Raw genomic sequence first — 13662 nt, forward strand, 5'->3', positions numbered from 1 at the left:
TCCAGACAATATCATATTGTTTGTCTTTAGGTCAGCTAGCAGTGTAGCCAGCTTTAAAGGAGCTCTGATAGGGTAGGTATTGTTCCCTGGGACCTTAGACCCCCCCAAGTATCTATCTCTGCTTGCGTCCCAAATAGCACCCTATTCCATATATATATTGCACTACTTTTGACCAGAGCCCTATAGTAGTGCGCTATATAGGAAATAGGGTGCCATTTGGGACGCAATCTCTATCTCCTGGGAGGGAGTGGGCTTTTCAGCTTGCTCTCTCTTTCCCTCTTTAATCCTTTTCAATCGGGTGCATATTCAATGAAGCTCCAGTGATGCATTTGTAAATGTCAGCCGTAAGTGAACAATTTATGTCCCCCTCACCTTTAGAGTGAAATGGGCTGGAGCAAGGCAGGTAGTCAGAGAGAGGTGAGAGGGGAGCAGAGGGACGAAGAGGATGAAGAGAGGGAGAAGGAGGAGAGGTGGTAGAATTTATTGTACGGGACTTCGTTCTGGCTATGTGATTAACTCCAGGTCACACACAGACACATACAGTCCCACTCCTCTCTTTCTTCTATTCCTCTCATCCACCTATCTCTCTTTTGCCCATGTACCCAAGCTTCAGAGGTGAGTTCACATAAACTTATCTCTTTCAGACACCACATCCATCCTTCTCTTTTCCACCTTTCCATTCCGTTCCTCATCACCCTCTTTCCCCTTCTCAACTTTCTCTTCCTCCCCTCTCTCTGACATCTTTGTTGTCACCTTGTCTTCATGTCGGAGTGGAAAGAGGAGAAATGTGTGAAGTGAATCTATGGCGAGCGTAGCCAGTGAAGTGCAGGTTCGATTTTCAGAACAGAGGTTCTGAAGGCTATTTCACACCTTCTGCCTGCTCCTCTCACATCACATACAGCCACTGGCACAATCTGAAATGGCACCCTATTCCCTATATAGTGCACTACTTTTGATCGGAGCCGATAGTGAATAGGGTGCCATTTCGGACACAGACACTCTGTTATATAACCTCCATCTTGGATCTGTGCATCATCTTGGAGAAGGTCAAGGGGTTAGTGTTGGTGACGCACTGGGAACTTGTCAAAGTCGCTGTTGTTGTTGTGTTTTTGTGTATTTACACAATCTACAGTCTACCATGTCACCTTCTGTGTTTTGGTTTTCAAGAGCCATCTTGTGTCAAACCCAGTCAAAGTCAGCCAATGTTTATCTAGACTTTTTACTTCACATCTCAAGTAGGAGTTGAGTGTTTCTTGTTTTTGTAATGATTTGTTTGTCTCTCCACTTTGAAGTTCCTATTCAGTGCTCCCTCTTACACTGAGAGAATGTAATCCTAATAGTCACAGCGTAACATCTTGAAAATGCATTACAGCAGTTGTTGCCGCACAATTTTGAGCATAAGCACCATGGTTAACATAGTGGAAGACTTGATTATTACACTTGATGACTCTCACTCAGTCACTCAGTCACTCTCCTCCTCCGTTTCAGTCTATCTACCTCTCTTGTCTCTTCTCCATCTTCCTGTCTTTCTTTTGGCTGTATGGTATCTTGTGGTGTCTTGCACTATTGGCATTCTAGAGTCTCAGACTCTCAGACCAATATATGGAACAGTCCTGTGTATTTGTCCCTATCCTACCCTTGGCCCAAGTGATCCCCACAGACCTCAGATGTACAGGGCTATAGACGGGTGTAGAAGGGTGTGCGTTTGTGGGGTGCAGAAGGGCATGCGTGTGTGGGGTGCAGAAGAGTGTATTACAGGGTGGTAATTGAACATGTCCATGGCATATCACTGACCTGTTGTTAGATATCACTTATTAAAGATGGTGGTTACCATGGTGAATGGAATTGGCTTCCAGATAACTTTTTCTTCTCTTCCCATACTGAGAACAAGAATTCTCTCCTCTTTTCTTTATTCCCTCTCTCTCTTTCTTTCTCTCTCTCTTTCTCTCTCTTTCTCCCTTCTTACCAATCTTTTTTACCCATATAGACAGGAAGCAAAATAACAGTAATTTACTGTTAATTAACATAAACAAGTAAACACATTTAGCAGGGCTCCCGAGTGGCGCAGCGGTCTAAGGCACTGCATTTCAGTGCTAGAGGCGTCACTACAGACCCTGGTTCGATTCCAGGCTGTATCACAACCGGCTGTGATTGGGAGTCCCATAGGGCGGCGCACAATTGGCCCAGCGTCGTCCGGGTTAGGGTTTGGCCGGGTTAGGACGTCATTGTAAATAAGAATTTGTTCCTAACTGTCTTGCCTAGTTAAATAAAGGTGAAATAAATAAATACAAAAAAAAAAAAAAATCTGCTCACCAACTATAAGAAATACACAACAGACTGCCATCAGTCATCAAGGGCAATACAAGGGTGACACACATAGAGACAGACACCACACACACACACACAAACACACTCGAACGACTGGACCTTTACAGCTCTCCTCCCAGGCTGCCCAGCTGAGTCACTAGTTAATTGGCATGTCTCAACATCTCCAAGATTACATTTCTACAGCTGACCGTCTGCCAACTGCCCCACGTAAACAAACACTCACACATCAAAACTAAATTATACACTAAAATATGACAAACCAAAAGATGAAGATATAAACAACATCATTTGAAAGGTTACCCTATGCTGGTTAATTCCAAATAATGTATAATTTTATAGTAGGATATGTTGTGGCATTTCTTACTAAATACAACCTTTGACATATACTGTAAGTAATCAGGTTATCTGTGGACATGAGCATCATGTTGAGACCAGAGTAAGACATGCCCAATGTTCAGTCACATCGTCACTAATAGACATTGTCTATTATGGATGGATCAACAACACCTGTGGCCTCTGCTAGTCTGCCAGACAGGATTAGCAGGCTCTCGCTGTACTCTCAGGCTTAACTGCTGGCAGAGGAGAAACAGACAGATGACCTTCCCTCTCGGCCCCTCATTCTCTCATTAATTCTCTCTCTTTCCCTTTATCTCCCCCTCTCTCTCTGTCAATTTCTTAATCACCTCACTCTCTATTCTGTCTGTCTGTCTGCCTGCCTGCATGCCTCTCTCTACCTCCCTCCACCTCTCTCCCTCCTTCTTTACCTCCCTCTCTCTCTTACAGTGACCTTTACGTGCTGGATAATGTGGCTAATCGTTATGATTCCAGATCTAATAAGAAGAGGACACATCCTCACTGACAAGACAGGCTAGTTCATTATTTTTCCTCATTGTGGCTCACAATGACAGACAGACGGGCAGAGCCAGAGAGATAGAGAGAGAGAGAGAGAGCGAGAGAGGCCTGCAAGGAACCACAAACATATCCCAAACAAATCAATATCTCAAACTGCCATACAATCAGTACATGTCCCGGGAGACCTTTAGTTCATGAGAGATATGGATCAACACATCTCTCATCCTCTCTGCTCTCTGGCAGGTGGGAACGTCAATCCGACAGCACTCTGAGTTCAGTTCACAACAACGTCTGTGTGTACTGTGCATACATGCATGCTTGTGTCTATGAGTCCGCTATAGGAGTGTGCCTGAGAGAGTCCGAGAGGAATCGAAGCTGGGGTGTTGGCGGAATGTTGCAACAGCCTTTAGAGTCATCTCTTCATGACAGGGTCTGAACAAAGAAAGAGGTACTCAGAGTGAGTGCCAGGATTCATACCAAATGAAACTCTTCCAAAGCATCTTAGGAAGAGGAATCACAATGTCTCATTTGAGGGCTGGGCAGAGGACGGGTGGCAGAGGACGGGTGAGTGACTCAGACAGGACAAAGGATGAGGGACTGTCTCTCCATATACTCCTTAGTCAGCTGAGACAATCTTGGGCTGGGCAGGGAAACAGTGAGTGTCTCTGTGTGACTGCCCTGAACCATTGAACCTGTCTGGGCTAGGGCTGGGGCTGGTTTGGTGAGGAGGGAGTGAGACATAGGCATGTGCCCCACGTCGGATCTCAACCTGATTTGTTGTCACTCGGCTGTCTCTGCCACCACCTGCGGCTTTACAAATTACCAGAGGGAGAGGTAAATACAGCAACGGACCTAAACACACGCAAGCTACCTTAACAGACTCACACACACACGTACACACACAAACGTAAAACTTTGGTTATCACCCACACGCACGTATGCACACACAAACACACGCTAGCGTGCGCGCGCACACCAAACCAAACCGACACCCACTCACACCCACTCGTCCTATTCCTCTCACCTCGAATGGTTGCTTAGCAACAGCACATATTGCAAGATTGTTTACAATGCCCAGAATATGCTTGAGCTCAGGGGGATGAGAGAAAGCTAGACGATGCAATCTCACTTGAGATGGAAATAAAGATTCAACGGTTTAGCACCATACAGGCACAAAGGAAATTCAGCGAGCAATTGACCCTGCAAAGTGCATAAAAGTGCACGAAGCATGAAGAGGAATAGAAAAGGGGTTGTGTTATGTGAAAGAAAACCATTTGATACACCCCAAAAATGGAATAATGTAGGTTACCAGTGTCAATTTTCTTCAGGCAAGGTTGCTTATCAATCACACAGGTGTGGCTCTGTGAACTATCTCCTTTACAGCACATGATCCTGCATGTAATTGTCTAAGTGTTGACTGGACCACTGAACTGGTATTCGACATGAGTCGGAGGGCCGGGTAAGCCCACTAAGCTAAAGGCTATAGGCATGTTACCATACCACTCACATGACGTTGTTGATCCTGTAAATATGAATGTAGCTTAATCAAAACCATGTTACCTCACTGAGCTGTAGCTTAGGCATGTTAGTCCACCGAACTTGCACAAGAACCTTGGTTTGTGGGAGCCGAAACGGTGCATAGGAGCAGGAGCAGATCTCCTGTTTCTGTAGCGTGAGGCAGCTTGATGTACAAGTACATCCCCTGGACAGGACACTAGTCTATAACAGGGCCTTACCCACAAATCAAATCAAAACAAAATCACATTTTATTTGTCACATGCGCCAAATACAACAAGTGTAGACCTTACAGTAAAATGCTGACTTGCTCTTTCCCAACATGCAGAGTTAAATAAGAAAAATCTCCTTAATGTGAAAAATCTAACCAACAAGTTTCAAGTTTCAAAGTTATTCGCCATGTATACAGGACACAACAGGCGTAAAACAGTACAGTGAAATGTTTACTTGCGAGCTCTTTCCCAACAGCGCAGAAAAAACACAAGGAATGCAAAGATACGATAAAGAAACACGAGAATGCAAGTATATACAGATCAGTGCCAGTACCATATTCAATGTGCAGGGGCCACTAAGGCACTAAAGATACTAAAGGCTGTGTACTCACATGACAGTGTTGATCCCAGAGAGCTGTTGGAACATCTGTAGTCCACATCCCACCAGGAGTGCTCTCCGTGTGGGGGGGTAGGTCAGCATCCTCCAGATCACAGGGCCATCTGGACACACACACACACACACACACACACACACACACACACACACACACACACACACACACACACACACACACACACACACACACACACACACACACACACACACACACACACACACACACACACACACACACACACACACACACACACACACACACACAGGAGCAGAGGTTAGAATATACCTTTTGATCATCATCAGCCTATCAATGGACAAACACAACACACACGAAACAGGCCAACAGCGATACCAACAAGTGGCTGAAGTTAGTTGTGTTCGATCTGAAAGTAAAGTTGTGTCTGAGGCAGCAGCAGAAGCCAGCAGGCTTACAGCTGAGACCTTCAAACAGAGACTCCAGGGAGAAGCAGTCATAATAGGACAGGAAGGCTGGACAGGTATGCAGAGCTTTAATAAAGAAACTCACACACTGACTGACTGACTAACTGACTTAATCCACTGAGATATCAAACACACACAAGAATGGACAAATATGTACACACAGACACAGTTACACTGACACACGCTGACAAACACAGACAAACACACATACACATACACACATTGTTGGAGGGGAGCAGCTGTGAGTGGGTGGATGCTCGCTGGGCTGGGAAGAGCTCCTTTAGCTCCCAGACAGGCTGAACACACACACACACACACACACACACACACACACACACACACACACACACACACACACACACACACACACACACACACACACACACACACACACACACGCACAGCTACCGGACAGCGCCCCACTGAAACAGAATACACTCTCTCCAGGACCAGTCACAGCAGGATCTCCCGAGAACCAATCAACACTGACCGAGCCACTCTGCACCCAGCCACAATCACCGGGGGGACCAATCAAATCACACTGTTCTTCCCAGCAAACGCTTTCTGACTATTACTGCTGTCATTATCTTTGAATGCATGTATGGATGTCTCTTATTTCTCATAAGCTTAGCCATGTTATTAATCAATATAGAGATCTGTTCATATCGTGTGTGTCACAAAATAATATAAAGATGTCATAAACCGTCATGGAGGTTGACAGTCTCTTCAAATGTTACAGGTACACCTTAATATTACTAGCTGACGGGATTGAATGTTGACTTGGACTATGTGTTTGTGTTTATCGACTGCGTGAGTAAAGTGAGTGTGGACATGAGCTGCCAGGTTACAAATGCAGCCATCAGAAACTGAGAGGAAGTGATGTGTTTATGAGAGTCAACAATTTGCAGAGCGCTAACATTGTAGAGGCAGGATTGAATGGCCCCAGGAGACAATACCAGAGGACAGAGAGCTGATTAGCTACAGCTCAGATCCTGAGACATGGACAGACAGATCGCCGTGAACCAACTGACCTAGGTTATGGGTGAGTTAATGAATGAAGCGCTAACTTCACAGAGATGCACAAACACACACACACAGACTGATAAACACAAACACGTGCTGCTTGTGCATACATTCACATTCCGCAGCAAGAAAATCAAAAATGTTGCTCAAACAAAAGGGGGAACGTAACAAAATGGGGGCTTGTCCGGGATCTTGTTACCCATGAGTATGGTAGTCGCTCTAGTCACCTACTCTGAAGCTCTGCTGTGCCCAGATATTTGAGTGTTCAAAATACACTTTTGTGGTAGAGTTTCTGTCACTGACATCCACCTTGATGGGTTATAAGATTGGGAAAGTTGCATAAACACACAGGCTAATAAAATAAAAAATAAAGCCATGGACTTTAAGTTGGAAGCAATTGTGGAAAACCCTACATGGGAGATGCTAGATACTGTAAATGTACAAAGGCGAATCTGCTCGTCATTTCAAAGCATTATGACATTAAGGTGGCATTTGGCGATCCAAAAGCAGTAGTTAAAGAGTTCATCGGTACTGCTTTAGTGGAGGAAGAAATCCTTCAAGAGAGAGAGGCTGATGAATAGGGCGCTACCGGTGGTAAAGTACATCCCATAGACGTGCAACAAATGGAGTTAAAACTAAAGGCAAAGTTGGAGCAACAAAAATGTGAGCTTGAACAACAGAAATTAGAGCTCGGGCACAAGGAAAGAGAACGTGAGGAGAGATTGGATGAACATAAATTAAGAGTTGGAGCACAGGGCAAAACAAGATGAGCGTGCAGCCAAACAACAAGAACGAGAACGTGTGGCTAGACTAGAACAAGAATAAGAACGATGGATCTGGAAGCGCTCCAAATCCAGTCAGGCCATCCTGCACCCTCAACAGAGTTTGATCTTGGTTGGAACAGCCGGCTTGTACCGCCTTTCAACGAAAAGGAGGTGGGTGTATATTTTACTCTGTTTGAGCGGATTGCCACATCCCTAAAATGGCCGTGAGATATTTGGTCAGTGCTCCTCCAAAGTGTTCTTGTGGGAAAATCTCAGAAGTGTACGCCGCTTTGTCTCTTGACCAGAGTTCAGATTATGACACTGTTAAAGCTGCTTACGAGTTGTCCCAGAGGCATACAGACAACAGTTCCGTAAATTATGAAAGACAGAATCACAAAGCCATGTTGAGTTCGCAAGGAAACAAGCATGTATTTTTGATCGGTGGTGTGGTTCTCAAGAGGTGAAGGACTCATACTTCTCAAACAGTTCAAGCATTGACTTCACGAAAGGGTTGCGACCTACATTTATGACCACAAGGATCTCACTCTTGAGAAAGCTGCAGATGAGTTTGTGTTGACACATAAAACTACCTTCACAAACAAAGCATCCAGTAGTTATCCCAATCCAGAGAAGTCACTTCCTACTGCGAGTGCCCAAAGATAAAGATCGGCAGATCGTATCCTGCAGTTTGTTTTTACTGCCATGAGAAAGGACACACTGTCTCTCAGTGTCCTAAGTTGAAACAGAAAAATTATAAAGAAAAAAAGCCATTTCTTCTCATGGGAGCATTATGGCCCATTAAGTCTCTGGTTGGGATAGGGGTATGTCCTAAACAAGAGTTTGGATGTGTATGAACCCTTTTTTCAGACAGGTTTGTGTCTCTGCAGAGTGGCGATGCTATTAAGCAGCTGGTGAAGATACTGCAAGACACTGGGGCAGCCCAGTCCTTCATTTTGGAGGATGTTTTGCCTTTGTCTGACACTTCAGCAACTGGTCACACTGTGTTAGTACAAGGCATGGAGATGCGTTGCATGGAAGTTCCTTTGTATAACGTGGAACTCGAGTCTGATGTTATTTCTGGTTCCGTTGGCCTAGCCAACCGGTGAAGGGGGCATCATTCATTTTGGGAAACTATTTGGCTGGAGGGAAGGTTGTGCCAAATCCTGTCACTTGTAAGGAACCTAGAGTAGAGGAACCTGATGGGTTATCAGGAAAGTACCCTAGAGGGTTCACAGCGTGTGCCATTACACATGCTATGTCTAGAAAAGTCCCCGGGAGCAAGTCAAGTGTTGAAGACGATGTCAGCGATCCCATCATAGTTGATCTGTCTGAGACGTTTATGGGTGATCCTGATTTCAGTAAACCTCCTGAGTTGACCTCTCCTTTGAAAACCCCAAATGTGAGTGAGTTTGTAGGACCGGTGAAGGAAGAAAGGGTTCCTGGAGTTGATACTTCGATGTCTAGGAAGCAGCTGATATCTCTCTTTTTGCTGAGATATGTCCAGAGGAGGTGTTGATGAAGTTTATGTGGGTTACTTTGACAGAGATGGTGTTCTAATCAGGAAATGGCAACCTCGCGTCACTTCTGGGCAGGATAACTGGCCCAGTGTATCTCAAGTGTATCGTTCCAGGTATGCTTCGACAAGAGATACTGAGGTTGGCTCAGGATGGTAGTATGGCAGACCATCTTGGGGTCAATAAGACGTATGACCATATCATGCACAACTTCTTCTGGTCTGGTCTGAAACAGGATGTTGTGTCTTACTGTAAATCATCAAATCAAATTTATATAGCCCTTCTTACATCAGCTGATATCTCAAAGTGCTGTACAGAAACCCAGCCTAAAATCCCAAACAGCAAGTAATGCAGGTGTGAAGGAATCTTGTTTGCCAGCGGACGGGTAAACCAAACCAAGCTGTACCAGTTGCACCTGTGCAGCCTATTCCTGCTTTGACAAACATTTCAGCAAGGTTCTGGTGGACTGTGTTGGTCCTTTGCCCAAAGCCAAGAGTGGTAACCAGTTTCACTTAACCATCATGTGCACTGCAACTCATTTCCCTGAGGCAATTCCACTGAGGAAAATCACGGGAGGATTAGCAGATATAGCGGATATAGCAAGAGTTTCCCCTTGAAATCAGACGTGTCCGTGGTAAGGACAACTTGGTTACTGATTGTGTCTCAAGGGTGGGCACTCAATAAGTTTGTTTCTTGCGTTTAGCTAGTGTGTTGCCCTGGCTCACAATTTATTTTGACTGCACGTTCTGTATTTTGGGCTCGTTCCAAGAGGACACGAGTTATAGAAATGTACGCACGTTTTTAAAAAACTTGTGAGAGTTAGGCATCTATAAATAAGAACATCATTTATATATATACAATACCAGCCAAAAGTTTGGACACACCTACTCATTCAAGGGTTTTTCTTTATTTTTACTATTTTCTACATTGTAGAATAATAGTGAAGACATCAAAACTATGAAATAACACACATGGAATCATGTAGTAACCAAAAAAGTGTTATACAAATCAAAATATATTTTATATTTGAGATTCTTCAAAGTAGACACCCTTTGCCTTGATGACAACTTTGCACACTCTTGGCATTCTCTCAACCAGCTTCATGAGGTAGTCACCTGGAATGCATTTCAAATAACAGGTGTGCCTTGTCAAAAGTTCATTTGTGGAATTTATTTCCTTAATGCATTTGAGCTAATCAGTTCTGTTGTGACAAGGTACAGTAGGGGTGGTATACAGAAGATAGCCCTATTTGGTAAAGACCAAGTCCATATTATGTAAAAAAAAAAAAACACAAGTGCAGTTGCAAAAACCATCAAGCGCTATGTTGAAACTAGACCCAGAGTTACCTCTGCTGCAGAGGATAAGTTCATTAGAATTACCAGCCTCAGATTTCAGCCCAAATAAATGCTTCACAGAGTATTCTGCCCTTGAATTGCGTTCCCATGCAAAACTAGACAGATAGCTAACAACTAAGTCTTCAATAAAACTCCCAAGGTGTGACTTTTCTTGAATGAATATATTGAAAACGTTTATATTGTGAAACTGCAAAATACAGAAAAGAATATACTTTAGTATTCAATTCAAATTGACCTATTGTAGCTGTACATTATACCTTATAAGTTGAAGTTGCATGAAAATACAAAGCACGTGCCAAGGTATCATGCATCTGGCATGACGCCAAACCATGTAGCTAATTGTTACTCATATGGTAATTGGCTAACTCCTTTCATTACTCTAATAATGTACAACCATCTCTGTACAATAACAAAGCATATTACACTAGAAACTAACAAAACTTCAGTATTGTATGTTTTACAATTCGATTACATGACGCATGAGCAAAGTAATACAGCTGACGGCATACATGAAAGGCATTGCAATTTCTGTGAGTAAATGCAACCAACCGACATTGATAAGTAAGCAATTCTATCAATAACAAGATTATCATCACTAGCTAAATGCTCGAATCCAACTTACAAACAAATATTTTCCGAGGCTGAAGCGTGACAAGAAATAGCTACACTGAAAGACCTGCACCGTAGTGTTGTTTTTAGCTGCTTCTATGCGTGAAGAACGAATTCTCTACTTCCTGTTTGCGTACAGTCTTTCTAAGTACCAAAAAGCTCCACTAGGGGGCGAATAACACCATGGAACACAATGAAAATCCATTTTAACCATTGTAATAAAATTATCTGTTACCTTCTAACAGGATGGCAGCACACAGAGTTCTGTGGAGACTGCGTGAATCAGGCCTTCATGGTCAAATTGCTGTGAAAAAAAACAATAAGAAGAACAGACTTGCTTGGGCCAAGAAACACGAGCAATGGACATTAGACCGGTGGAAACCTGTCCTTTGGTCTGATGAGTCCACATTTGAGATTTTTGGTTCCAACCACCGTCTTTGTGAGACGCAGAGTGATCTCTGCAAGTGTGGTTCCCACAGTGAAGCATGGAGGAGGTGTGATGGTGATTTGCTGGTGACACGGTCATGATTTATTTAGAATTCAAGGCACATTTAACCAGCATGGCTACCACAGCATTCTGCAGCGATATGCCATCCCATCTGGTTTGCCCATCTGGGACTATCATTTGTTTTTCAACAGGACAATGACCCAACACACCTCCAGGTTGTGCAAGGGCTATTTGACAAAGAAGGAGAGTGATGGAGTGCTGCATCAGATGACCTGGCCTCCACAATCACCCGACCTCAACCCAATTGAGATGGTTTGGGATGAGTTGGACCTCAGATGTGGGAACTCCTTCAAGACTGTTGGGAAAGCATTCCAGGTGAAGCTGGTTGAGAGAATGCCAAGAGTGTTTTGTCTTACATTTAATTGTTGACACCCATTAGACTCCATGTTTACATTGGAGAAGGCGATGCATTTAAGTTGATCATGTTGTGAAGTGGAAGTTGTTTTCTGTTGGTGGTGAGCAAACTTGTCTAAGGAAAATATAGGACATATTTGTTGTCTTAAGGGGGAAGGTGTTACAGGCTTTGGTTTTTCCATTTATGTTTTGAGGTTGGACTTTAGCACGTACAGTATAGCTCGTTAGCACGTAGGGCGCACTGATTGGTGTCATCTCATAGTTAGTATGTGTTACACATGTGCTGGTTGTCAGGTGCTATTTAACTGGCCCAGTGCTCCAGTTGTCTTGATAGATGCAGAGGGTTAGCACCTTTAGTTGGCACTCCCTATTTTGAGTTCTTGACAAACAATCCTTTATCTGATTTTGGTTTGCTTGTTGTCTTTACATTTTGTGGGGGGGGTTCTTTTGTTTGCCTCTTCTTGGGTAAGCTTAGTGGGTGCTCATGGTGGGTGGCTTTAAGGTTCCAGTTGTTGTTGCTAGTCAACTTTCAGTGTACACCCCCATGAGTGTCTTCCTTCAACCACACCTGTTCGGTTTGGTTGTTGGTCAGTGACTCTGTTAGTTCCCCCTTCTGTTTGAGCGACATTTTTGTTTTTCATGCTGGGGAAAGTAACACACGCACAGGCAGAGACACGGGCGCACACATACACACGAGTGCATACAGCACACACACACACACACACACACACACACACACACACACACACACACACACACACACACACACACACACACACACACACACACACACACACACACACACACACACACACACCACACACAGGTATGAACAGAGCTCCACTCTAACCTAATCAGAGAAAGGATGAGTTCAGCGAGAGGGAGAAAGAGAGGTGATAGAGAGGGAGAGAGACAGATAGAGGGGGGAGAGGGGAATAGCAGGGCGAGGGACAGATAGAGATAAATGGGAAGCTATACTCACTCAAATGAACCCTACATTACAGCTTTTTACAATCACTTTGGCACTAATTTAGGAACCTTAATGTCATTTTTCTAAACTTTAGACACATAACTCACAACCAATGATCAAAATGCCTTTTTTTTTTTTACTCTAACACTTTTTCCAGTTGCTTGGATACAATACACATAAAGCTAAGATCATTTGTTCATTGAACTAAAATCACCTGTTGAAAATGACACAACTTAAGATGAGATGACTGTCTATTCATTTCATTACACTGATCTAACTATCAATTGATACAACTGCTCAAAATGATAAGTAACTGTTGCATTACTCTTAGTTTTATGGAAACGGACGAACATGAACCAATTGGACTACATTATCTATGGATGTAATATTTCATCATCATTCTTTATCAGACACTGTTTCTATGGTCCCATGTACCACTTTTCCAGACCATGTTTTCAGATTTGACATTACTGTACACTCACCGGCTACTTTATTAGGTTCACCTATCTAGTACTGGGTAGGACCCCCTTTTGCCTCCACAACAGCCTGAATTATTCACAGTGTTGTATGTTAAGAGATGCCCTTCTGCACACCACTGTTTTAAACAGCTGTTATTTGAGCATTTGTGGCCTTTCTGTTAGCTTGAATGAGTCTGGACATTCTCCTCTGACCTCTCTCATTAACAAGGTGTTTTTGCCCACAGAACTGCCGCTCACTGAATGTGTTTTCTTTATCACACCATTCTCTGTAAACTCTAGAGACTGTAGTGCATACAAATCCCAGGAAGGCAGCTGTTTCTGAGATGCTGGAATCACCCTGT

At 43.6% G+C, this 13662-nt stretch overlaps 1 protein-coding gene across 1 annotated transcript in view; it reads right to left on the minus strand.

Moving 5' to 3' along the window:
• LOC106575984 (proton myo-inositol cotransporter) overlaps positions 1-13662 on the minus strand; it is a 76537-nt gene that overhangs the window by 16995 nt on the left and 45880 nt on the right. The window contains exon 4 of the mRNA XM_014152761.3: positions 5300-5408. Coding sequence (XP_014008236.3) covers positions 5300-5408 — 109 coding nt within the window. The remainder of the gene's footprint in view (positions 1-5299; positions 5409-13662) is intronic.

This window comes from Salmo salar, chromosome 17 (assembly GCF_965601325.2).
Source record: "Salmo salar chromosome 17, fSalSal1, whole genome shotgun sequence".
Classification (NCBI taxonomy): domain Eukaryota; kingdom Metazoa; phylum Chordata; class Actinopteri; order Salmoniformes; family Salmonidae; genus Salmo; species Salmo salar.